The 26,921-nt window shown below is 37.3% G+C and overlaps 1 protein-coding gene across 9 annotated transcripts in view; it reads left to right on the forward strand.

Moving 5' to 3' along the window:
- Positions 1-574: 574 nt before the first annotated feature.
- Positions 575-26,921, forward strand: part of Spag6 (sperm associated antigen 6) — a 65,132-nt gene continuing 38,785 nt past the window's right edge. For 3 of the 9 annotated variants that reach the window (XM_004859878.4, XM_004859876.3, XM_087207268.1), the window contains exons 1-6: positions 592-730; positions 801-896; positions 19,834-20,000; positions 23,671-23,854; positions 24,703-24,908; positions 25,714-25,887. In XM_004859878.4, coding sequence (XP_004859935.1) covers positions 706-730; positions 801-896; positions 19,834-20,000; positions 23,671-23,854; positions 24,703-24,908; positions 25,714-25,887 — 852 coding nt within the window. In that variant the 5' untranslated portion in view covers positions 592-705. Of the gene's footprint in view, positions 731-800; positions 897-935; positions 1,256-19,833; positions 20,001-23,670; positions 23,855-24,702; positions 24,909-25,713; positions 25,888-26,921 lie in introns of those variants that run through there. The other 6 variants (XM_004859872.4, XM_004859873.4, XM_004859875.4 and 3 more) reach the window with 5 other exon arrangements.

Here is a 26,921-nt window from a genome sequence, read left to right on the forward strand (position 1 = left end):
CGTGACCCTCCAGGAATCCCGGAATCAGAAATGCCAGGTGTGCAGTGAATCTAAGAAATGAACTCCCCTCATACCCCTCCCCTTATAGAGTGCTGGAATTCTCCACAAGACAGCCGCTTGCTCTGCTCCTGTAAACATGCTTTATCGCTCCCCGGGAACGGATGGTGCCCGGCGCCTCCCTGTAACCCGGAACCCTGTAGCCACAGAAGGCCCTAGCTTGGCAAGCTAGGTGGGATGAAAAAGAACTGGGTTGTGAAAAAATATTTCACAGCTGGCTGAAGGACATAGTGGCCTCTCCCTGAACTTCTTTGTTCGAGTTTCCTATAAACCTGTACGGTCCGCTGCTTCGGGGCTTCACTTCTCCTAGAGAGTGGAGTCCACGCGCGTGAATAAACTCCTTTTAGTTATAACTCTGTTTTTGTCCCAGTGTTTGGTGATTTCCCGGCTGGCGTGGCACAACATGCAGAAGTCTGGACCGAAAAGGACAGCGCTGACTTCGGCAGCACTGCCAATGCCCGGGGCGCCTGGACAGCGCGCGGAGCAGCCGGGATTGGCCGCCCTAGCCCGCCGTCCAGTGACGTCACGCCGGTGCCCGGCGGCGGTTGCCGGGGCGACGCGTGTACACGGAAGCCACGCGTGGATCCGGCCCAGCCGTTGGACACGCCGAAAAGCGGGCTCAGTGGACCGCAGGCCGGCGCGGGCGCCATGAGCCAGAGGCAGGTGCTGCAAGGTAGGCCTGGCGGGAGGACGGGCGCCCGCGGGGCTGTGGCGGGCCCCACCGAGCGAGCCTCCCTCCGCAGGCCTGGAGGAGTACCGGAAAGCCAGGCTGCAGTTCGTGCAGAGGGTGGCGGAGCAGGCGACCAGGCCGCAGAACCTGGAGACGCTGCAGAGCGCGGGTGAGCGCCAGCCCCTTCCCGCCCCGCCTCGCCCCTTCCCGCCCCGCCCCGCCCTGCCCGGGCGCCGGAGCTGGGGGTCCCCTTTCCTGCAGCCCTCCGAAGGCCGAGAAGCTCAGGGTGTCGGGCTCTGCGGTCGGGCGGCGAAAGCGAAGGTTCGGATGGACTGGACGGCAGGTGGTCCGGGTTACCTTCCCGGGAGGGTCTCCGGTAACCAGAGCCGCTTTATCCGCTGTCACCTTGCCTCTGATCACCTTCTGTTTCCGCACAGCAAGCAATTCCAGACTGGTTTAAACCGTGCTTCTTGTCTTGGATTAGTGAAATGGGCGTGATACACCTAAATCTCTTCCAAGAGAGCAGAAGTAGGTAAAAGTAAGACTTGGCTGGCACGGTCCTGCCGGTTCTTCCTACCCTCAGTCGGAACTCGTCTCTCCCCGACCCCCTTCCTCTTTCTCCCTCCTCATTTTTTGTATAAAAGATTATTACATCACCATCTAACGGTACGGCAGCAGTTTCTCATTACTATGTATGAGAAATCTTCATTGTAGCATATGATCTTTAACGTATTGTAAATTAACACTTCATTAAAAATAAATCGAGAACGTTTTGATAGACGAAGAATACTTAGACCCAGTGTTTACTTTGGGTTTCTTGGAGAGCAGTTACTACTGCACCTAAGTGGTAATTTCTTTTGTCATTGGAATCTTGGTGTTTTCTTCCTTGAGTATTTTTTTAAGGGGGAGGATGATGTATTTAACACGGAGAAAGTGTAATTATTTTATCTTCTAGAATTGTTTTTCAGTGTGACATAATTTAGATTTACATGAAGTTGTAAGGAATACTATAGTGCGATCCCAGGGCCCTTTATTTTTTTCCTCTGAATGGTAACCTTTTACAAACTGTAATAGTATATCAGAACCAGGATGATGACATTGATAAAAACTCATAGATCTTACTTAGGTTTCCCCAGTTATGTGTGTGTGTGTGTGTGTGTGTGTGTGTGTTTGAGCCTATACAGTTTTACTCGTGTGTGTCTGTCACCACCATAATCAAGATGCAGGGCACTTGCATCATTACGAGGATCCTCTTTTATAGCCACGCTCACCCTGCTGCTGTCCCTAACAGCAATCACTAGTCCTTTAGAAATGATCTGTTTCTTAAAATCTGTTGTCATTTTAGAGTTGATATTTTTCTGTAGTTGTTTCATGTAAATTGTTTTTATTCTCTGCTGTGTGTGTATGTATATGTGTATGCACTTACAATACCTCTCACAGTACCCAGAACAATACTTCACACATGGTGTTTCATATACACGTACTTAATTTTATTGGGGCATTTTACATTTTTGAAAATTTACTTTTTAAAAGTTTTTAATTTCTTTGAGTCCTACTCAGTTCCCTTTGTGAATGGATACTTGTTATGTGCAAAGATTTACTTTCTGGACTATATATATTCTTTTGAAGTGGGAAAATAATTGATGTTATTTTAGAAATTTAATATTGAAATATATATAAAATGTAAGGTGCCTTTTAGTAGAGTACAGTGCAGGCTGTGGAATTCCTTCCTTCCTTCCTTGAGACAGAGTCTGCTGTGTTGCTCAGCCTGGCCGCCTTGGGCTCAAGGGAGCCCCAGCCCTGATCCCCCAGATAGCTGGGACTTACACACAGGCTCCACTGCGCTCTGCTTGCATTATGGAATTTAATCCAGCCAGCAGGCTAAGTGATCACCAAAGTTGTAAGGAGTTTAGATTTGACTTTCCATACTTATAGTCTGGCTTACAAAAAAATGGGATACAAAGGAATATAACAGTGTTTTATTTATTTATTCATTCATTCATTCATTTATTTTTGGTATTGGGACTCAAACTCAGAACCTTGAGCCTGCCAGGCAGGTGCAATGTCACTGAGCTAAATCCCCGGCCCTGTGTTTTGAAATTATCTACCGTTGGCTCTTATTTTGACACACTAAGTCTGTTTTCTTTTCCCAAGAAACTTATTTTGAACATATTTCATGTTAAATTTGATTTAAGCATCCCTTTAGTTGCTTTAGAGACTGATCATGCATATCCCAGTATATTTATTTAATTAAATAATAACCTGTAAGCATTGTTATGAGGACTTTTCTTTCTTAGTCACTGAATTTAACCATTCAAATGATTTACTCTTAAAAAAATGACCACAGATTTAGAAATGCTTTTGAATGAGCCACAATATGTGTTTATCAATTATATATTATGTTACTTTATTCGGGTGAGTGCTTTCATTTTGGTAGTGACTTTACTACTGACTTTGACATATTGTCTATATATTTGGGAAGATTTTGCTATGTTATCTTCTTTTCCCCCCAGTATACTGTTAGTAACCATGTAGTATGGATCCAGGGTAATATGGAAAACATTTTCCATATAGGCATCCTGGTCAAACAGTAATTCTTTTGCTAAGTATTTTGAATCATTGTAAGTGAAAGGAATATTAAAGGTGAAGATCATCAGTGGATTTTTTGTATTTTAAATCTCATGGTTCTCCTATTTTTGAGGTGCTAATGACAGAAGTTGGCTTGCTTAATGTATCTAAAGTAGAAATGTTGCAAGATGTCTTGAGAATATTTAAAGAATAAGCTTTTTTTCTAATAAAAATTGTTTCTAGGGAGAAGTGTGTACAAAGTGTCTATTACCTGGAGATTTTTTCTCATTTAGATTTTATTCCTTCTGAATCAAAAGAACACATGAAAACATTAAAAAGTTTAATGTTTGTTATAAAATCTCTTTATGTACCCTAAAATCCTGTATGTTTGAACCATTACATCTTGCAGCTATTTAAAAATGAATTTTGATACTTCCTCCAAATAATCAGTAACACATGACTAATAGTAAAAATAAACATTGTTAGTCTTACCAATTGTAAAATTTCGGCAGTTGGAGGTAGTTGGTGAGTTATAAAATATAAGAAACATGTTTGTGGCATATTGAATACAAGGTCATAATAAAAGCTCTAATAAAATTATTTTACAGCTGGTTAGCTACATAAAATAAACTTCTGAATCATCTATTTATGTAAGTAGAAGTAAAGTTCCATTATATTTTATATACAACCTAGAGTAAAACATGACAAGTCCATACTTACGTCCATTTTCCAAAGAGTAAGAATAAAGAAGTTTACATAACACTTTAAATAGACATCTATGTTGAGCTATTTTGCTGATTGAGGCCATTTAGTGGGTTCAGGATTCAAGAAAATAAGTAATATATGGTACATGATTTTAAATTATATGTGTGGGAAACCAGGTGAAAATCTTCAGATTATTTAGGACCTCAATATTCTATGAGAAGGTAAAGCTCTTATTAGCATTCATAATGTACTTAAAACAGTACGTGCATGCACTATCATTCTTTTACAAAAACCTGTGGTTCTAAAGAATTTTGAAACAGGAAGGACAATTAACAATCATACTACTTAAATTTGATGTATTTTGTTAATTTAAAGATTTTACCACTTTGGGAGGCTGAGGCAGGAGGAACACAAGTCAAGCCTAGCCTGGGCCGTTTAATGACATTGAGTGCAACTCTCTCTCAAAAAATAAGCAGGGCTGAAGATGAAGCTCATTGTGAAGGCCCAGGGTTTAATCCCTGGTACCACATACACAAACCCACATGAGCTGAAAGTTGGGAATATAAAAGATAATGAGCTTGAGACACTTAAAAATATAGGGATGGAGAAATTTGTTACGTATGGTTAAGTGGAAAATATGCCAGGAAGTTATAAAAGTTCTGAATTTATATGTACCTAATAATATTCAGGACATATTAAGACATATTTGTCCTGAAATCAGAAGATTATTCAAAGTTTTATTCTGTGCTCCAAACCATTGTTCTTACATGAACATTTATATGTTTTATTATCAAAGGATTGGGACATTGCAGAAAATAATAGAGCAAAGGCAACAGTCTCAGTGTTTTCTTAGAAAAAAACTGGACAATTTAAAAATAACCTATAGGGCCGGGGATTTAGCTTGGTGGTTCTGGCGCCTGCCTCGCCAGCGCAAGGACCCGAGTTCAATCTCTGGTACCCAAAAAAAAAATTAAAATAACCTATAGATGAACCTATAAGAGAATGGAACTTAGAAATGGCAAGTGTTGGGAGGTTAAAAATGTAATGTTATAGGTTTTTTTTTAATGTTTGAATAATTAAATATTCTATAATTCCACTTTACCTTTGTATGTTGTTTCGGGTCTTTGCTTTTCTACTTGGAAATTTTCTTATTTTTCTTTTTCTAATTAATTTCTACTCATTCTTTTTGGCTGTTTACATGTTGATTCGTCAGGGAAGACACAGTTAAATGTCTTAATTTATGCTACCCTGGCTCTTAGTATTTCTCTTTTATAGTACTTATGGCACTTACCAGTTATTTAAGTTCCATTTTCCCCGCTAACCATAAATTCCATGCCTACCATAATTCTTAGCAGACAGTAAGTGTTCAAAATATTTAAATAGAATGAAGGAAGGAATAATTATTTTTCTAAGCTCTTATTTTCCTTGCTTGGTGTGGACAGAACTTTAGGGATTTTGTTGAGTAGTTCTGACCCTAAGAGAAATCCATTGCTACGTTCTGGGAAATACCATGGTCTTGCCTTGTAGGTGAGATACCAGTGTGAATACCAGTCAGACTTCCTGAATTTTCCAAGAAAAGCACTGTTTTTTTCCATGTATCCCATGCATTCTGTTACACAAATGACTCAACATCAATTTATCGAGATTCTTTTAAAAGTTTAGTTTAAAACAAGTGATGTTTGTGACTGTGTCCCCAAAGGAAATGAACTCTATCCACTTTTATAAATATTCTAAATCCTGTAGCTTTATCATTAGAATTATTATCATTTTAATTATACAGAGACCAGATTATACAATTTTTTCCATGGAAATGTCTTTATCCACATAGTTTTTATTTTTTTAATTAATTTTATTGGTGCAATTTAAATATACACAACAATCACTTTTGTCAAAGAAAATTTGTACCTGCACATGATATAGCTTGATTCGTCTTTTCCTCCCATTCCCTTCCCTCCCTTCAACCTCCCCTTCACCTTTATTTACAAAAGCTTTGTTTCCATTTTTTCGTTCTTTCATACAGTTTTTCCTTTAATCCCTCCCCCTTTCACAGTTTCCCTTTCCTTTTGAACAGTTTCTTCCTGTTTCATATTATCAATCACTCGTTGTGTAGACGTAGTTTTTAAATGAAATTTATTTGCTTTTTGAGGCAGGTCTTGCTGTGTAGCACTTGCCTCAACCTCCTGATAGGGCTTTACATTTTAATAATATGAGTTTTCTTTAAATTGAGAGCTTGTTTTAAAAAATAGATTTTTTTTCCCACAGCTTCTTTGTATCTTATCAGTGAAATAATTGCCTGTGACTCTATTAAAACTATATTAATCATATTTTATATTTTTGCCTCATTAATGCATTTATTATGAAGCTTTAAATGTATGTTAACAAATTTAGCTTTTATTTTTATTTTTATTTATTTTAAAAAATTCTTCTATTGGTACATTTTAGGTATACATTTACATTTATCACTGGGTGCTTGTACCTGTACATGATGAATCTTAGTTCTTATTTTTTTCCCCATTACCTGTGCGCCCCTCACCCCCTCCACCCTTCCCTATTTACATAGATTTTGTTTCCATTTTTTTCCTTTTCTCATAATATTTCCTTTTGCGTCTTCCCTTTCCCCTTCCCCTCCCACCACCCCTACCCCTTTGGAACTTTTCCTATTTCAAATTATCAGTTACTCATTTTAATCATTTCAGTCCTTATTTACACTTTCAGTTTCTCACACTAGAGAAACTATTTGGTATTTACACATGTGTGTCCTATTTATTTCACTGAAGAGTATCGCCTCGATATGCATTCATTTAGCTATAAACGTCTCTAGTTTCTCGTTCTTTATGGCTAAGTGGAACACCATTTTATAAAAATCCACATCTTCTTTGTCCAATTTCCAGTTGATGGGCACTTGGGCTGTTTCCAAGCTTTAGCTATTACAAACTGTGCCGCAATAAACATGGGTGCACATATATCTCTGTGGTATGATTCTTTTAATTCTTTGGGGAAGATACCCAGCTGGGGACTATCTGGGTCAAATGGGACCTCTAGCCCTAGTAGTTTGAGGTATCTCCATACTGATTTCCACAGTGGTTGCACCAGTCTGCACTCCCACCAGCAGTGGAGAAGGGTTCCTTTCTCCCCACAACCCCGCCAACATTTGTTATTGGTTGGTTTCTTTATAGCAGCCAGTCTTTCTGGGGTGAGGTGGAATCTCAGTGTTGTTTTCATCTGCATCTCTCAAATGACCAGTGATGTTGAACATTTTTTCATATATTTATTTGCTGCTCTTACTTCTTTGAGAAATGTCTGTTCATTTCAGATGTCCATTTTTGGATTGGGTCTTTGGATTTGAGGGGTCTGATTTTTTTCAATTCTTTATATATTCTAGATAGTAGACCTTTGTCTGAAGTACAGCTGCTAAAAATTTTTTCCCACATTGCAGGTTGTCTCTTAGCTCTGTTGGTGGTTTCTCTTACAGTGCAGAAGCTTTTTAGTAACATGAGATCCCAGTTGTTGATTCTTTGTGCTAGTTCCCGTGCTACTGAGGTTTTGTTCATAAAGTCTTTTCCTATGCCAATGTCTTCAAGAGTTCTACCTAACTCATCTTCCAGCAAGTTTAGTGTTTCTGTCTTAATATTTAGATCTTTAATCTACTTCAATCTTAGTTTAGTACATGGTGATAGATAGGGGTCTAGTTTTAATCTTTGGCAGGTTGAAATCTAGTTTTTCCAACACCATTTATTAAAGAGGCTATCTTTCCTCCAATGAGTGTGGTTGGCTCCTTTGTCAAAGATGAGGCAGCTGAGTATGTCTGGAGTTGTTTCTGCATCTTCTAATCTATTCCACTGATCCTAGGGTCCGTTTTGTTGATAGTACCATGCTGTTTTTTATCACAGTAGCTTTGTAGTATAGTTTCAAGTTGGGGATTGTGATACCCCCTGCCATGTCTCTGCTGCCTAGAATTGCTTTTGCTATTCTAGATCTCTTCTGGTTCCAAATGAATTTTTGGATTGTTTTCTCTAGTTCTGTGAAGAGTATTGTTGGAATTTCAATCAGCATTGCATTAAATCTGTGTAGCAGTTTTAGAAGTATGGCCATTTTCACTATATTGGTTCTTCCTACCCAGGAACAAGGGATGTCTTTCCATTTTCTTATATCCTCGTCAATGTCCTTTTTCAGAGTGCTGTAGTTTTCAGTGTAGAGGTCTTTTGCTTCCTTTTTCGGTTGATTCCTAGATATTTCATTTTTTTGGATGCTATTGTAAAAGGAATTGTTTCCCGAATTTCTCAATGAGTCTGCTATTTGTGTATAAGAAGGCTAATTTTTCTTTGAGTGTTGATCTTGCATCCAGCTACTCTACTGAATCTGTCAATTAAGTCTAGAAGTCTTTTGGTGGAGTTTTTTGGGTCTTCTGTATAAAATATCATATAATCAGCAAATAATGATAGTTTCACTTCCTCCTTTCCTATCTTTATTCCTTATATTTCTTTCTCTTTTCTAATTGCTATGGCTAATGTTTCCAGAACTATATTGAACAGGAGTGGTGGTAGTGGGCATCCTTGTCTTGTTCCTGATTTTTGTGTGAAAGTTTTCAGCTTTTGACCAGTTAGTATGATGTTGACTGTTGGTTTTTCATAAATAGCCTTAATCAGGTTGAGATGAAGACCTTCTATTCCAATTTTCTGTAGTGTTTTAATCATGAATGGGTGTTGGATTCTGTCAAATGCCTTTGCTGCATCTGTTGCTATGATCACATGGTTTTTGTCCTTGACTCTGTTAATATAGTGTATTACATTTATTGATTTATGAATGTCGAACCATCCTTGCATCTCCAGGATAAATCCAACTTGGTCAGGGTGTATAATCTTCTTGATAACCTCCTGTATTCTGTTTGCCAGTATCTTGATGCCCCTCTGTATTCTGTTTTCCAGTATCTTGTTTGCATCTATGTTCATTAGGGAGATTGGTCTGTAGTTCTCTTTTTGGGTTGGATCTTTCCCTGGTTTTGGAATCAAAGTAACACTTGGTTCCAGGAATGATTTTGGAAGCCTTACTTCCTTTTCAATTTCCGTGATGAATTTAAAGAGTAATGGCGATAGTCCTTCTTTAAAAGTCTTGTAGAATTCAGCAATGAAGCCGTCAGGACCTGGGCTTTTCTTTGTTGGTAAATTTTTTATTACATTTTTAATTTCACTCATTGTAATTGGGATGTTTAGAATTTCTATATCTGCTTCATTTAACTTTGGCAATTCGTATGGATCTAGGAATCTGTCCATTTCTTCTGTGTTTTCCATTTTATTAGAGTACAGGTTCTCAAAGTAGGTATTGATGATCCTCTGGATTTCTGCTGGGTCTGTTGTGACTTCACTTTTTTCATTCATAATTGCATGGATTTGAGCCTTTTCTTTCCTTTTATTGATAAGGTTGGCTAAAGGTTTATTGATTTTATTTATTCTTCCAAAAAACCAACTCTTTGATTCATTGACTTTTTTGTATCGTTCTCTTAGTCTCCATTGCATTGATTTCTGCTCTGATCTTTATAATTTCCTTTCTTGTGCAAGCTTTGGGTTTGTTATGCTCTTCTTTTTCTAGGAGCTTGAGGTTCTGCATTAGGTTATTTAACTGATTTCTCTCTGTTTTCCTAATATGGGCATTCACTACTGTGAATTTCCCTGGTAGAACTGCTTTCATTGTGTCTCATAGATTCCTATTTTACTATATGTGCTGCTGAAACGAGCACCATAGATTCATGTATGTTGTACTGGCATTATCACTTACTTGTAGAAACTGTCTAATTTCTTCTGTAATTTTCTCTGTGACCCATTGGTTGTTCAGGAGGGTGTTATTCATGCATGTAATTGTTAAGATTCCAGAAACTCAACAGAAGAACAAAGTTCTATAAACAATTAGAGAAAAGAAACAAATCACATACAAACAAAAGCCCATCAGAATCACAGCAGACTTCTCAACAGAAACCCTCAAGGCAAGAAGAGCTTGGAGTGATGTATTCCAAACCCTAAAAGAAAACAGCCTCCAACCCAGATTGATGTACCCTGCAAAGCTATCTTTCAAAATTGATGAAGAAATAAGATACTTTCGTGACAAAGAGCACCTTAGGAACTTCATGAATACCAAACCAGCACTCCAAAAAGTTTTAGACAATATCTTAGGAACAGACATTGAGGATCACAACCCCAGGAAGCAAAGCAGAATGAACCTACCTGGCACGACAAGAAATTAAATGTAAAGGGGGAGAACCCAACAAAAAGAAAAAGTCATGACAATGATAAGTCAATCTATATCAGTTATAACCATCAATGTTAATGGTCTCAATTCACCAATCAAAAAAAATAGGCACAATGGGTCAAGAAGCAAGATACAACAATATGCTGCATACAAGAAATACACTTTATTCAAAATGAAACTCATAAACTGGAAGTTAAAGGGTGGAAAACGATACTGCATGCGACGGGAAAGAAAAAAAAGGAGTAGCTATCCTCTTTGCAGATCAAGTAGATTTCAAACAAACATTGATTAAGAGACACAAAGAAGAACACTACATCCTTGTAAAGGGAAGAACCCAAGAGGAAGAGATGACAGTCATAAATATCTATGTACCAAACACTAGTGCGCCCAACTATATAAAACAAATACTAACAGACATGAAAAGTCATATATGCACTAATACAATTGTAGTGCAGGACCTCAACACCCCACTGTCACAAATAGATAGATCAACTAGACAAAAAATAAGTAATGAAATACTAGAACTCAATCGAACTCTTGAACAAATGAATTTAACGGATGTTTACAGTCTTTCACAAAATCAGAATACACATTCTTCTCAGCTGCACCTGGGTCATTCTCCAAAATAGACCACATACTCCCACATAGAACATGTTTAAGTAAGTGTAAAGGAATTGAAGTTATCCCCTGTATAGTATCAGACCATAGTGTGATGAAATTGGAGATCCATAGCAAAAGAAACTGGAACAATTTCATAAACACATGGAAATTGAACAACACACTTCTGAATAACCAGTGGATCACAGGAAATTAAAGGAGAAATCAGACAGTTCCTTCAATTAAATGACAATGACAATACAACATATCGGAATCTATGGGACACAATGAAAGCAGTCTTACTAGGGAAATTCTTAGCAGTGAATATTCATATCAGGAAAACAGAATGAGCCCAATTAAACAACCTAATGCTGAACCTCTAGAAAAAGCTTCTAGAAAAAGAAGAACAGGACAAACCCTAAGCTTATACAAGGGAGGAAATTATAAATATACATAAATTGTACCATTAGAATGAATAATTGATAATGCCAAATTGGAAGAAAAGGTCCAAAGGGGTAGGGGCAGTGGGAGGGGCAGGGGACAGGAAAGAAGGGAAAGGAAAAATGATGAGAAATGGAAACAAACTCTTTGTAAATAGGGAAGGGTGGAGGGGGTGAAGGGAGGGCTAGGAATGGGGAAAAAATAACCAAGATGCATCATGTAAAGGTACAAGTTCCCAATGAGAAATGTAAATGTGTTGTATACCTAAAATGTACCAATAAAAGAATTTAAGAAAAAAAAATGGACTTTCACAGATATTTCTCCAAAGATGTACCAAGTGTCTAGTAAGCAAAAGAAAAGGTGCTTGACATCATTAATGCCTGGGAAATGCAAATCAAGACCACAATGAGATGCCATTTCACATCAATTAATATGGTTATTATTGTTTTAAAAAATGAAAATGGCAATTATTTTGAGGATGTAGGAAAACTGGACTCCTTGTACCTTGCTAGTGGAAATGTAAAATGATATATCCATTGTAGAAAACAATTTGGTGGTTCTTCAGTGATATTCACACAACTGTGAATAGACCTAATGCTACTGAATTATACACTTAAAACATGTTGAACCTTTTCAAGATTTGTAATTCAGACACTGAAAAAATAACAACTTGCAAAAGAAAAGAAGGGAAGTGGATGGATCTTTGTGACCCAGGAAAGATCTGATAGAAAATTGGAGCGTACAAAGAAATTGGAGAAACAGAACACAACATGGAAAAAGTAAGGGGCAATCAGCACTTCTCCTTGGCTTGTGGCTCATGGTTCACAAGAAAGAAAGACCAAATGTAAGAGACACAGTGAAAGTGGAGGACTCGAGTCCTTCAGGGAGAAAAGCAGTGGAACAGACTAGCAGATGTAGTCTAGTGCCACAGCTGGTGAGTGACTCTAGTCCAGTCACCTGGCATTTCTTGGAGAGAATGGTGCACCAATCCAGGGAGGGGTCAGCTGAACCTGGAGGCAGAGCAGCAACAGGTGCTTCATCTCAGGGCTCCCAGTGTTATGATCCCACAGTGACTGGGTGAGGGACATCCACAGGAGAAATCCATGGTCAGGGTGCTGCAGTCAATCTGGCAAGAGACCCCCAGAAGGGTTTAAGGCAAAAGACCCAGTGCCCACCTCCATGGCCTCCGTGGCCAGAGGCCAGGCTCAGCCTGAATCCAGACTTGAAAGTTCCAGAATGGGCCCCCTCACCCTAATCCTACTGCCTGCTTGCTGATGAGTACATTCAGCATGGAATTTGGCTCTGACTGCTTTTGTCTAACAGTGACAGCAGGAACATATCTTGAATTGGACACTGTCCCAAAACTGTAGACCCCAGAAGAAAACTACATGTTCGGAATCACAGATATATATTTTTTTCTTTTTGTGTTTGTTTGGTTCTTTGTTGTTTTTTGTGAGTGTGAGCATTATTTTTAGTTTTTGTTTTGTTTTTCTCTTCTTCTCTTTCCAGGGGCTTGGGAAAGCTGCCTTTGTCCTCCTGCATTGCTTATCTCTTTTTCTTCTTTTTTTCCTCTGTTTTTCTCTCTTCTTCCTTTTAATTTTTCTGTTTAATTATTTATTTTTACTCACAATATAATTTCTTTCATTTCTCCCTCTTTTTCTTTTATCTTCTATTTCTTTTCAGTTTTTCTCTTACCTTTACCTAATTCTATAAACAGCGTTCTACTCCCCCAATAAGATCTTTTGTCCCATTTCTTCATCTCATATCATAGAAAAGTTTTACATTTCTCCATTACCAGACCCTATATCTATAATAGTATAATTATAAAGCTTTATTAATTTTTGATAATTAACTAAAATTACTGTTGAATTCTTTTCCACCATTAGCAAAAATGTAGCTGTCACATTTAGTACATATTAGTTATAAATGATTACCTGGGTTGCCTTAAGATTTACTCATTATTGCTGATTTCTTCTATAGGATTAAGGGTGGTACATAATTGGTTCATATGGCATATTAATATCTAATTTGTCTTTGATGATAGTGTAGCTGATTCATTTGATGTTAACAGTGCTGCATAATTGGCACTATTTCTCTGTAAAGCCAACACTCAGACTGCCTTTGTTACATTAACAATACTAGAGTACATTCCCAGAGAACTTGATTGCTGGGGTAACAACACTGCATCTTCCCCTCTCAAAACAACCAAGGTAATTGGATCTTGGGTCTGTGGCAGAGGATTACAGTTAGCCAAACCAAATTACATCACTAAAAGCAACTAGAGATCTCTATACTAGCAACGAAGCTTTTACACTATAAGCACAATGCTCAGTACAAAACAAAACAAAAAACAATAGAAGAAAATAAGAAAAGGCAACAAAATGCCTCCCCAAACTACTGACTTTCCTGAAGCCAATCCAGGGGGCACCAAGGGGCAGAATAATATAAATCACACACCTGAGTTACTTAAAAGGATAGCAGAGGAGGTTAAAAAACAGCTCAAAGAGGTACCTAGCAGGATTGGAGAAGATAAAACACAATGGAATTAATAACCAAAAAGATGCTGGAGCTTTCAGAAGATACTAATAAAATGCTAGAGGAGCTAAACAAAATGATGCAAATCATGAATAACCAGGTCACCAAAGAATTAGAGTCCATGAAAAGGTTTCAATCAAATCCAAAAGATTAAAAATCATATTGAAAGTATGGACAGCAGAACTGACTGATGTGCAGACAGAATTTCAGAACTAGAAAACAATGATACCTTTAAAGACCAACTACTCAAAGACACCTTATAAAGAAATGCACATGAAAAATGGATCCAACAGCTGCTAGATCAAGCAAAGATTAAGAATAATTGGAATAAATGAAAAATGAGAAGACAACATAAATGGCATGAAAACCCTGTTCACAGAAATGATGGCAGAAAACTTCCCAAGTATAGGAACAGAAAGATACAGATAAGTGAGGCATATAGAGTCCCAAATAGCCATGACCAAAAGAGAACCTGTGCCACATTGTAGTCAGAGTACCAAAAGTCCATCATAGTGAGAAACTTTTAAAGGCTGTTAGAGCAATGAATCACATATAAAGATAAACCCATTGGAATTACAGCAGATTTGGCTACACAAACCTTAAAGGCCAGGAGACCTTGGAGTGAAATGTTTCAAGCCCTAAAAGATAACTTCCAGCTTCAACTTACATACCCCGTGAAACTTTCCTTTAACACTAACAGAGAAATGAGATATTTCCATGACAAGGAGCACCTCAAGAAATTCATGACCAACAAACCAGTGTTAGGAAAGATTCTCAAGGATATCATAGAAAGAGACATTGAAGCCAACAATGCCAATATGTAAAAAAAAATAAATAAATAGACCTGATGAGATGAGCAGCTAAGCAAAGAAGGTGTTAATGGCTTGTGCCTAGATACCCCTAAAGCTTGATGTGGTCATAGGTGGGGCTTTTCAGAGGTGGCTGGATCTAGGGTGTGTGATTACTAAATTAGTCCACTGAATGTTTTTGCATAATCCTGGATGTGGATAATGAGAAGGCCCACCCTGGGTGTGGGTGGCACCACCCAAAGGGCAGGTAGCCTGGAAGCGGTAAAAAGGAAAAGTAGGCTGCTTCTGCTTTGCTACTTTCCTCCTTTAGAGATCTAATGCCAATACTCCTCAAACTCTTTAATGAAGTAAAAAAAGAAGCAGTACTCCCAAACTCATTCCTGGAAACAAGCACTACCCTGATTCCAAAAAAGAGAACTACAGACCAATTGCTTTAATGAATATAGATGCACAAATCTTCAATAAGATACTACCAGACAGAATGCAGCAAATCATGGAAAAGGATCATACATCATGACCAAGTAGGATTCATTCCAGGAATGTGGGGATGGTTTAATATATGCAAATCCAATAAATATATCACATAAACAGAAAAAAGGTTAAAAAAAAATCACATGATCATCTCAACAGATGCAGAACAAAAGCACTTGACAAAATCAAGCATCCATTTATGATTAAGAACCCTAAAGAAAATAGGAATAGAAGGGTCTTATCTCAGTTTTAGAAATGCCATCTGTGACAAACGAATGGCCAGCATCCTACTACATGGAGAGAAGCTGAAAGCTTTCCTTCTAAAATCAGGAACAAGACCAGCATGCCCACTGTCACCACTCCTGTTCAATATGGTTCTTGAAACATTAGCCACAGCAATGAGACAAGAGAAAGAAATAAAAAGATATTGATGGGAAAGGAAGAAGTTAAGTTATCAGTATTTGCAGATGACGTGATCCTCTAGAGAGAAGACCCCAAACGCGCACCAAAAGTCTCCTAAAACTAATAATCACATTCAGTGGAGTAGCAGGATACAAGGTCAGTGCTCAACACTCAGTAATATCCTTGGTTGCAAATAACAAACTCACTGAAGGCAAAAGTAGGGAAACAATGCCTTTCACAGCAGCATCAAGAAAAATGAAGTACTTAGCAGTTAGCCTAATCAAAAAAGAGAAAGACCTTTACAGTGGAAACTATCATACTCTGAAAAAGGAAATCAAAGAGAATATCAGAAAGTGGAAGGAAACCCTCCTTTTGGATAGGCAGAACCAATATAGCAAAGATGGCCATACTTCTAAAACTTTTATAGAGACTTAATGCAATCTCAATCAAAACCAATAGCATTACTTGCAGATATGGAGAAAGCAATCCTAAAATTTATATGAATCAGAAAACTAGAATAGCAAAATGATTCTGGGCAACAAGAACAAGGCAGGAGCATCATGAGCCCAGACTTCAAGTTACAGTACAGTACTACAGTGATAAAAAGGAATGGTATTGACAAAAAAAAAATTGTGGATCAATGGAACAGAATAGAGGATGCAGGAAGAACTCCAGGCACATTCAGCTACCTTTTTGGCAAAGGGACAAAACACCTTTGCTGGAGGAAAGATAGCTCTTCAACGAATGGTGCTGGGAAAACTGGATTTCCACATCCCAAAGACTGAACCATGACCCCTTACCTCTCACTATGCCCTAAACTAAACTAAATTGGATCAGAGATACAAACATTAGAATAGAAAATCTTCTGGAAGGCAAAAAAAGTAAAACGCATGGAGACATAGGTGTAGGCAAAGACTTTTTTGACAAGACTGACTGCACAAAAAAATAATACCAAGAATCAGTAAATGCGATCATATCAAATCAAAAAGCTTCAGCACAGCAAAAGAAACTGCCAACAGAGTGAAGAGCCAACCTACAGAACAGGAAACAATTTTGCCAGCTACTCTTCAATAGATTAATATTTAGAATATATAAAGAACTAAAAAAATTAGATCCCCCCCAAATTAAAGACTCAGTCAAAAAATGGATATCTGAAATGCATAGGTACATTTGAAATGAAATACAAATGGCCAATAAATACATGAAAAAATGTTCAACATCAATGGCCACTGGAGAAATGCAAATTAACATTGAGATTCCATCTCCAGAAAAAAAAATGACTTATCAAAAAGTCAACCAATAACAAATGCTGGCAAGCCTGTTGAGTATAAAGAAACCCTTCTTCATTGTTGGTGAGAATTTAAACTGATACAACCATTTTGGAAATCAGTAAACTCAAAAAACTAAAACTAGAAATTCCATTTGACCCAGCATTTCCCCTTTTTGGTATCTTCCCATTAAAGACGTCATACTACAGAGATGTAGGCATATCTGTGATTATAGCAGCATGATTCATCATAGGTTAAGTCTTGGAAATAGCCTATACATTCATCAACAGATGAATGGATAAAGAAAGCATAGTGTTTATGCACAATGCAGTACTACTCTGCCATAAGCATAAACTTGAGTCAGTTGCAGGAAAATCAATGCACCTTGAGATCATAAATCAGACACATAAGCTTAAATATCATATAGTTTCAATGATATGAAAAACCCAGTATAGAAGTAAAGTGCAAACAAAAAACAGATAATAGGAAAAGGAGAGAGAGAAAAAGTTATTGTTATTTAGCATGAATAATGTATGTAAAAGTGTACCTTGATTTAATAGAATTGTCTTATGTATTTTATGTTTTTGCCCTATTAGTCTGGTTGTTAATCTGTTTATATGACAATTAACTTTATAATGACATACATAGATGAATCTGATGCTGGCAAAATAAAAGGGAGGGTGGTGGAAATGGGAAAGAAAAAGAATTGAGTTGTGTTATATACACATACCCATTCCCTGCAATGAATCTTATCATTATGTACTGCAAACATATACTAATAAAAGTGAAATAAATAGGACAAATGTGTAAATACTGAAGTTTCTCTGGTGTGAAAAGCTAAAAGTGTGAATAAGGATCAAAATGTATAATTGATAATTGAAATAGGAAGAAAACGTCTAAAGGAGCAGGGGAAGTGGGGGGGGGGTAGGGGAAAGAAAAGAAGGGAAAAGAAAAAAAATGGGAAAAGGAGAAAATGGAAACAAAGTCTTTGTAAATAGGGAAGGGTGGAGGGGGTGAAGGGAGGGCAGGGGAAGGGGAAAAAATAAGAACCAAGATACTCATGTAATGGTACCAGATCCCAATGATGTATATAAATGTATTTTATACCTAAAATGTACCAATAAACTTAATAAAAAATTAAAAGTTAAAATTAAAAAGAAAAGAAAAAAGTGTTAGAGTGGTAATTTTTATATTGTTTATATTTTACCACAGTATAACAACAATAATGAGGTAATAAAGCAAACTATAAAGAGATCCTTTTCTTCCCCTGACTTGGGGATTGAACCCAGGGCTTTTGTAAGAAGTTACATCCCCAGCCCTTTTTTGTTTGTTACTTTGAGATAGAGTTTAGCTAAATCCATAAATTTCCCAGGCTGGACTTGGATATGTAATCCTCTGGCCTCACCTTCGCAAACTTCTGGGACTGAAGGAGTTCCTGGCTTCAACAAATTCTCCTAAATCCAACTTTCCAGAAATAACCTGTGTCAACATTTGGTACTTATTCTAGTACCTTATTCTGTGATTTAAACTTTTTCTTGTGCGATTTCGGAAGTTCTCTATCAAGTGCAGATAATAATATAAAGGCATCTACAAACATTGGCCTCATCTCACGTGAGCTGTGACTCCAGAGGGAGCCGGACCTCTGTCCCACCCATAGCTCACTAGCTAGAGTGGCGTTCGCACGTGGCAGCTCTGGGCCTCGGAGGATGTTCTGATTCAGCGACCTGTGACATGAAAACGATGACTGAACGAAACCGGAAACTGAAAAGCTTTGTTGTTTGATGATACTATCTCTGTTGATCTAATCTCATGTGTAATTAGAAAAGTTTTTATTTCTATTTTAAATGTTTCTGGATATAAGATGATAAAAGAATATTAGTAATATTTGTTTTTGTGTCCCCAAGATAGGATTGTAAAAACAAGAGATAATGAGTTTAATAAACTGGTATAGGTTTAGAAAGTTGAGGGCACTTTGTTCCAGTTTGAATTCTGTCATTGTCTTAGACTCTAAGCAGCATCAGTAAAGCAGAAATAGAACTTGGTGATTTTGCAGACTTTATAGTAAACAAAGTTAATATAAAGAGTTAAAATATCTAGTAAAATAACCAAAGTGTAACTATTATTAGTATCTCTTTCCCCATCCCCTCAATTTCCAGTGGATAATATTTAATAATTATCAATAGATTGTCTGAATTCTAACCTTGTTTTACCATTTACTAGTTGTGCAAATTACTTAACCTTCCTCAGCCTCAATTTTTTCATCTGCAAAATGGACAATAATCGGGTCTCCTTCATAGGTTGGTTGTGAAAGAAGTGAATTAATACAGAAAAAATTCCATAGAACAGTGCTTAGATATGATGAATGTTTAATAAATAAGTTACTTTTATTATTGTTGTGATATACCTATTACATAGTCAATCCTAGGATGAATATTATGAGAGCTAGTAATACAGTATACTTTCTTATCTCAAGGAATTTAATTGACAACAATATTTATGCAGCCTTTTATGAGTGTGAGTCCCTAGCTGAATGGCCTTCCTTACCCCCTTGGGTCTGAGATAGATCATGATAAAATTTCTGAAATAAATTGTATGTTCAGTTGGAATGAGAGAGAAGACCAAATTTAAGATTTCATTGAGAAGAAAGGACCTGAAATAAGCCTTTTGAGGTAGGATCTGCAAAGGTTCATGGGAAAATCTACCAACCCCTTTCCTGCTGGCCAGAGTCTGGGCATCATACCGCATACCTTACCCACTCTGTGTTCCTCCTAACTGCCCTCTCAGGTCACATAGCGGTTTACTTGCCGAGTCAGAGGTTTTTAACTCTTGGCTAACCCTAAAGAGTTTCTTATTACCATGCTGTGTTGCTTGTTTGATAATTACAGCTTGTATGATTTTGTATCTTTATCCATTAGCCACTTTTTAAGCTAAAATCCACTAGATTTTAGTGTACATTTTTGTTTTTACTGATTTTTACCCTTACTTTTCTTGTCTGCAAATGTGCACTGAATTGTGTGCTTGCTTTTTAATTTAAATTTTGCTGATTTCTGCTTTTCATAATTTAACTCAGGTGTGATATCTTTGCTGCGGCCTCTTCTTCTCGATGTGGTCCCAACAATCCAACAGACTGCTGCTTTGGCTCTTGGGAGACTGGCCAATTACAGCGATGACTTAGCAGAAGCAGTTGTAAAGGGCGACATTCTTCCACAACTTGTTTATTCATTGGCAGAGCAGAATGTAAGAATTTTTTTTTAAAGAAAAACTTAAATGTTATTCTTTTTGGGTTTCTAAAAAAATCAATAGTTTGCACACAGTCATAACCTTGTAGGTTTTATAATTATTAGGATGTTAATACAACCTTAAATTCTCTTAACTGTGCATACTATTTCTTAGGTTATTTTGTTTGGGGGATTATACGCAGTCTTTGTTGTTATTGTAAGGAGATACAGTGGACCCTCAAGTTATGACCAGCCTGACACACAAACAACTTGAGGTAATTAGGTTAATGAAAGATTCATCTGCCTCTTGTTATCTATAGCGTGTATCCAGGCAAACATCCAGATCTCAGCTGTATTGACTTACTACCAACTTAAGTTACAACAGCCCTCGGGAACTGATTGAGTTCTAAGTCAAGGGTCTACTGTAATTGATTTAAACATTTTTGAGGAATTGTAAACTAAGCAGTATTTTTGTATAAAGGAATTTTAAAGTGTTATAGGATCAGTCTTAGGGAAGACTGTAGGGCTCTAGGCAAGCAAATAGTTGCCTTCAGCAATCTATACATGCAGATGAACTCTGGTACTGTATTGAGAGACAGCCTTGAAGCAGGCAGAAGGGAGAGAATGTGCCTAATAGGTTTGATAAAGCAGTTTTTACTAAGTAAATAAGCATGTCTACTCTTTTTAACCCTGTCTAAACATACCCCAACATGTTCCCTTCCTATATAATGCTGTGCCATATTTGGGGGTCATGGACTATTGATTATACTTTGCTATTTTATCATAACATCCTAGCTACTTAGGAGGTTGAGGTATGAGAATCACAAGCTCCAGGCCATTGTGGGAAACTTATCAAGATACACAGAACAAGGGCTGGGGATGCAGCTCAGTGGTAGAGTGCTTACCAAGCATGCACAGGACATTTGCTTCAATTCTCAGTCCTGCAAAAAACAAGCGCACAAAAAATCAGCTTGTACACAAATATTCAAAGTAGCATTATTCACATTAGCCAAAAAGTGAAAGGAACCCAAGTCTATCAGCAGATGAGTGGATGAATGAAATGTGTGTATGTACAACAAACTATTATGCAGTCAGAAAAATGAGTAATGTATTAATAAATGCTGTAACATGGATGACGTAGAAAACATCATGCCAAGTGAAGGACCCAAAAGGCCATGTATTATGGGATACTGTTTAGATGAAATATACCGAATATGGACATCCATAGAGACAGAAGCAGATTGGTGACTCTTCTGGGAGAAAGAACCAGAAGGATTGCTTAAAGGCATTTTTGGGGGGTGAAGAGAATATACTGGAACTAAATAGTGGTGAATATACAACATCATGAAAACATTCCTTGCCATTGAATTACAAGTTTAAAGCAGTACATTTTTGTGATATATGTATTTTACCGGAATTTAAAACATAAATCCTAAATGTGCTTTTTTATAGATTCTAGAATCATTTACTAATGTCTCCACAAGGAATCCCAAAACTTTTATTTTTGTTGTAGATGTTTTTTCTCTATAAAATACTGTTAGACATCCTTCCTCTTGGATTCTTAACTCTTCTCTTTGAGAACAGGGTCTTGTGTTTTTGTGTCTAACATAGGAGGTCCTCTATTAGTTGTAAAGAGACAAAAAATACTAGGCAGAAAAGTGAAGAGTCATTCAGAACACAACACATTATTCACAAGCTTATGTCTCTTTCACCTACCAGCCTATAAATCATGTCTCAGGTTTAATCTCTTTATGAGGTACAAAGTCCTGTGGTTTTACTTTTTTTTTTAAGTGATTCTTTTCAGTATGAATAAGAGAGAGGAGGATTATAAATTTGGAAGAAGTAAAAAGTAGGAGAAAGAGAAGTAGAAAATATGAATTCTAGGCACTGTAGTTAATAGCGACTATTGAAACCAGTAAAATGTAAATTTGATAGTTCTGCAAATACAAGGTCAGATTAGCTGAAAGTACTGACAATAAATGTATTTTTTATACTATTAAAAGAAAATCTATGGAAAGCTACTTGAAAACTTTACCCTAATTCTTACAACAAGTTAGTGGAAATTGGGTTATTTCCTTAACTTAAGAAACTAAGGACAACATGGCACATCAAAACATTGGTAATAAGATAGCATATTTCTCAGAATAGCAACATACATGATTTTTTAGATATAATGTGTTAAAAATATACCTGTGTTTTTTCTGTCTCCTGTAATTCTTATTATATAACTATTTTAGCCCAATAGAAGGCTTCCAAAGTAGTTGCTGATATGGTTAGTAGTTACCTAGTTACTTTTTAGTTGTCATTGTAAAGAAATAGAAACTCAGAATGTAGATTAATGGATTTTATTAATAAAAGAGTTACGGGACTATTACTGTGTTGTTTTAATCATAAAACAGCAGTTATGGTTAAAATACTCCTATAACTGATTTTTATAACAATAGGAAGAGAAACTCTTGTATGTCAGTTTCAGTTTCTCATTTTTTAATCATAAAATTTATGTACAGGAAATATAAATATAGAGGAATTTATAAAATTCACATAATGGTAATTTGCTTTTCTCTTTGTAAAAATCCATTTCTAGAGGAGACAAATAGTTTATATCCCATTGTTTGGCTTATTTATTTTCCAGGCGAAGTTTAAAAACATTTCATGGATGTTTTGCCTCGTGTGTATATGATGATTGTTAAGTGGAGCATGGCTATTACAATCACCTGACCAAGGGAATGGCAGCAGGAAAGACAAGGTCTTTACTGCAGAAATAGGGGCCCAGGGTGATCAGAGCTCTCATCAGGCTAAGACACTATCTCCTGAAGCTTGCCACAGGCAGCTTTTTGAAGGGGTAAGGGCAGTGCAGGAAATTGGAGTGGAGAACACTTACTTACTGGAGCAGGGTCGTAGCAACAAGGGAATGAGACATTCTAGCAGGAACAGCTCATAGATTAATGGGAAATTTGTTTCTTGCCAGAGATTAATTTCCGCCTCTATGGAAGTTTTATGTATAAGTCACACCGCTCTTAGCTGCCATCCAAGATGTCACAGTGTCACAGATCATTGAGACCTCTGCCGTAGCCAGTGGCCTGGGGAGTTGTTTTGTTCCCACACACCAATTGCTGCCTCTTCAGGGAAGCCATTGTGGGATAATAGGCAGACTCAGACTTTTATTAGGAAAAGCCAATTTATGAATTTGCAGCTTGCTCAGGGTGGTCTCCATCAGGATACCAGAAATATTAGTTGAGGTCATGAAACTATGCTTAGACACTGAGGGCAAGTAAAGAAAATGAACTCTTCAGCTGACAGAGTTTACTTACACATGCTAATAATCCAAGAGGACCCATGAGTCAAACAGTGCCTTTCTGTGTAATGCAGATGCATAGTACCATTAATTTATGAAGTTGTGGAATATCACTATCTTTTATTCTGTAGAATTTTAAAGTGCATGCTTTAGAGTAAAACATTTGAAATCTAATCTAAAACTGACCTTGTTTTCAGTTTAGTTACTGAATGGAAGCAATTGGGGACTAAAAAATAATCAAAATGACTTTGCAGGATGCTTTGCACCTTTTGTATTCAAAAACAATTGAGCTTTATTTATATTAATGTCATTTTAATGTTCCTTTTTTCTACTTTAGATTTTGTGTATGTGAGTGCACAATTCATTTTGGGTTTGGTCTCTCTTACCCTGGTAGCGTTTCTACAAGAAAGCGGCTGCCTTTGTGTTGCGAGCAGTTGGTAAACACTCTCCCCAGAGAGCCCAGGCCATAGTGGACTGCGGAGCCCTGGATGCACTGGTGATATGCTTGGAAGACTTTGACCCTGGAGTCAAAGAAGCTGCAGCCTGGGCACTTGGATGTACTTCACGACATAATGCAGGTAAGGGAGCATAATGGAAAATGTATTAAGTAAATCCAGTTTTTCAGCTTGGTAAACTGTAGATGGGGTTTTATGGATGCTTTTGTACATTATGAGAGATCAGTTTTAAATGACAGCCAGGTTGTTTGGATTACATTTCAGTGTTTACCTGAGCAGAAGGGAAATTTAAAGAGGGGAAGAGAAAGGGTGCAGCGGGTCATGGTGAAGTGGGATTGAGCTTTGCAGGCCAAATAAAATGTTCTAATATATATATTAGATATATATCTTATGTAAACATTAACATTTATATATAAAAAAGTATGTTGCTCAGTTGCAAATCTCATTTTTGAAAGTCTTTTTAATGCACAATGAAAACAGCTTTTCATTTTATATGAAGTGTTTTTAAATATTAATCTTATATGATGAAAGAAATTTTAAAATTGACATTATTGGCACACTATTCATGTTAATGTTTGCCCATAAATAGCACAAAATACTGCCTAATTTGTGTCATCGGTAAACTTTAGGTACTTTCTTTCTATTGTAAACATACATAAAATGCTTGCCTATTGAGAAGTGCAGAACTGTCAGAGCTTAAACAGCTGACATCTGTTTGTGCTCATTAAAAAAAAAAGAAGAACAAGCCATTTCAGCCTAATCCACCTGAAACGTGCTCATGTAAACAGAGGCCCATTGATTGACCTGTGCTCTTTTCAGCCCAGGACTGGTCCACAAGGTTTCTGAAACCAGGAGGACTGATTGGAAGTGCAGATGTTGAGCGTGATGTACACTGTGGTCTTTCTCCTCCGCTGTGTCTGTCAGGGTGAGGCCCAGTTACCCATTCTCACTCACTTTTCTTGGGCCCACAGAGCTGTCACAAGCTGTGGTGGATGCGGGAGCTGTTCCTCTCTTAGTACTCTGTATCCAGGAGCCGGAAATTGCTTTGAAAAGGATTGCTGCCTTGGCCCTCAGTGACATTTCCAAGCATTCTCCAGAGCTAGCACAGACAGTCGTGGACGCAGGAGCTATTGCTCACTTAGCCCAGATGATCCTCAACCCCGATGCTAAATTGAAGGTATTTTACAGTGCAGTGGAGCAGCAAACAAACCAGCCTTCCTACAGCCTAGCAAAATGGAAATGTGTACAGATTCGAATTATATAGCTAAAACGTAATTAGTAAATCACCGTTGAACACACGAACACATTATGTCACTGATATTTTAATATGTGAAATAATGCTGTAAGTATTGGGCAGTGAAGATGTGATTGGGAAAACTATGTGTGATGTTGAAGGTTAAAAGTAGCATCAGTGTTAGCATCAACAATTAAAATAAGAAATCAAATCTCAGGATTGGAAGGAAACTGAAGATTTTCTAGGCTCCCACTGAAATATTCAAGTTTCTTATGACAATGGTCATACTTCAGTTAACAGTAATCAATTATGCTTTGTATTCTAATAATTATATTCTAGAATTTAAAAATTATAAGTGTTAACTATGCAGTGGAAAAGTTCTTTGAAATAGTGTTAATATCATGCTAAAAATAAGATGTTCTGCTTAATCATTTTTATACTGTTACCACATATGTCACAAATTAAGCTTCACAAGAAATAGTGTTCCTCCAGTGGTTATATTATTTAATCACCGGCAGTACAGTTTTTAATAGTACAGAGCTAATTTGGAAATTAGAGAATTTTAAAAAGATGAGTATGAGACTAGGTTGTGAAAGCCTCAAAACTTGGAATGCTCTGTTAGATATCTCATTTTTCCTTTTTACAGAGGACTTTGAACATGTATAAAGCTGCTTAAATTACATCTGAACTCTGTAATGAACTAGTGGGCTCCACATAGTAATGTTTTGATGTGTTTTCTGCTTAACAGCACCAGGTCCTTTCAGCTCTCGGTCAAATTGCAAAACATTCTGTGGATCTGGCAGAAATGGTTGTTGAAGCAGAGATTTTTCCAGTTGTACTTACCTGTCTGAAGGACAAAGATGAATATGTGAAGAAAAGTGCTTGCACTTTAATTAGAGAGATTGCAAAACATACGCCCGAGGTAAAAAAGATTTTTAAAAAGCTTCAAGATATGATAACACACAGTTTTAGTGTTTAAAGAAAGCATCAGTTTGTTTCAGGGGCCCCAAGGTTTTGCTACATGGTCGGGTTAGGTCGGGCTCTCTCATTGTCAGTAGTAACCACATTATGGACCAGGTAACTGTGTGTGTGTCGAGCTGTTCTACGCACTGCAGAATCATCCCTTAGCAGGATCCCTGCTCACCAGATGCCAGTAGCACCCCTCCCCCGAGAGGTGACAGTCAGAAATGTCTCCACACATTGCAGATGTTCCCTAGTGCACAAAATTCCCCTCTGTTGAGAACCACTGGGTTATATCAATGGAGTTTGAGTTTGAATCTGTGTCCAATCACTTCCAGCTTTCCATTTCTACACTGTGGACCTCTGTATCGTTTTATGTCAGCTGGGAGTAGAGAGGAAATTAGACCTCCAGGTTGAGACAGACACAGAGATCCGGCCTGTCCGACCATTCTAGGAGCTGGTCTTACACAGCAAGCTTCAGCTCTGAGCTCTTAGGTGACGAGACAAACCCACGTTGATTCTGAAGCGGTGTCTTTTCGATGTATATTTGGACTAATCAGTTTTCATGCATTATATGTTAAAGTCCTCTTTTCTTTATTTCATTTAACATCTTTATTTAGTTTAGGTTTTTCCAAATGACAGTGCAAAGGGGAGGCAATTAGGTTAGCATATTTCCAGTCTGATGTTGTCTTTTGCCATTGAGTGATTAATCTGCTTCATACTCACACATTGTGATCGGGGCTTTCAGTGGTTAGCTAGTTCTGAACTAGCCCTAGGCTTAATGTCTAGGTGAAGAATTTTGACATCAGTTATACTAGGGATAAAAGTTGTGCTGTTGATGGATTAAAAAATGAACCACAGAGTAAAGTCTGTCACAGCGAGAAATTTGTGTATTTGAAATGGCAGTATATTATATTTTATGCCTCTTTTAATAAATATAGTAGTTTCTCTAATGATATTTCAATTTTACCAGTTGTTTTAAGATCCTAAGTAAAG

This window comes from Heterocephalus glaber, unplaced genomic scaffold, assembly GCF_053883595.1.
Source record: "Heterocephalus glaber isolate CG9 unplaced genomic scaffold, H.glaber_assembly_v1.0 deba00000768, whole genome shotgun sequence".
NCBI lineage: Eukaryota > Metazoa > Chordata > Mammalia > Rodentia > Bathyergidae > Heterocephalus > Heterocephalus glaber.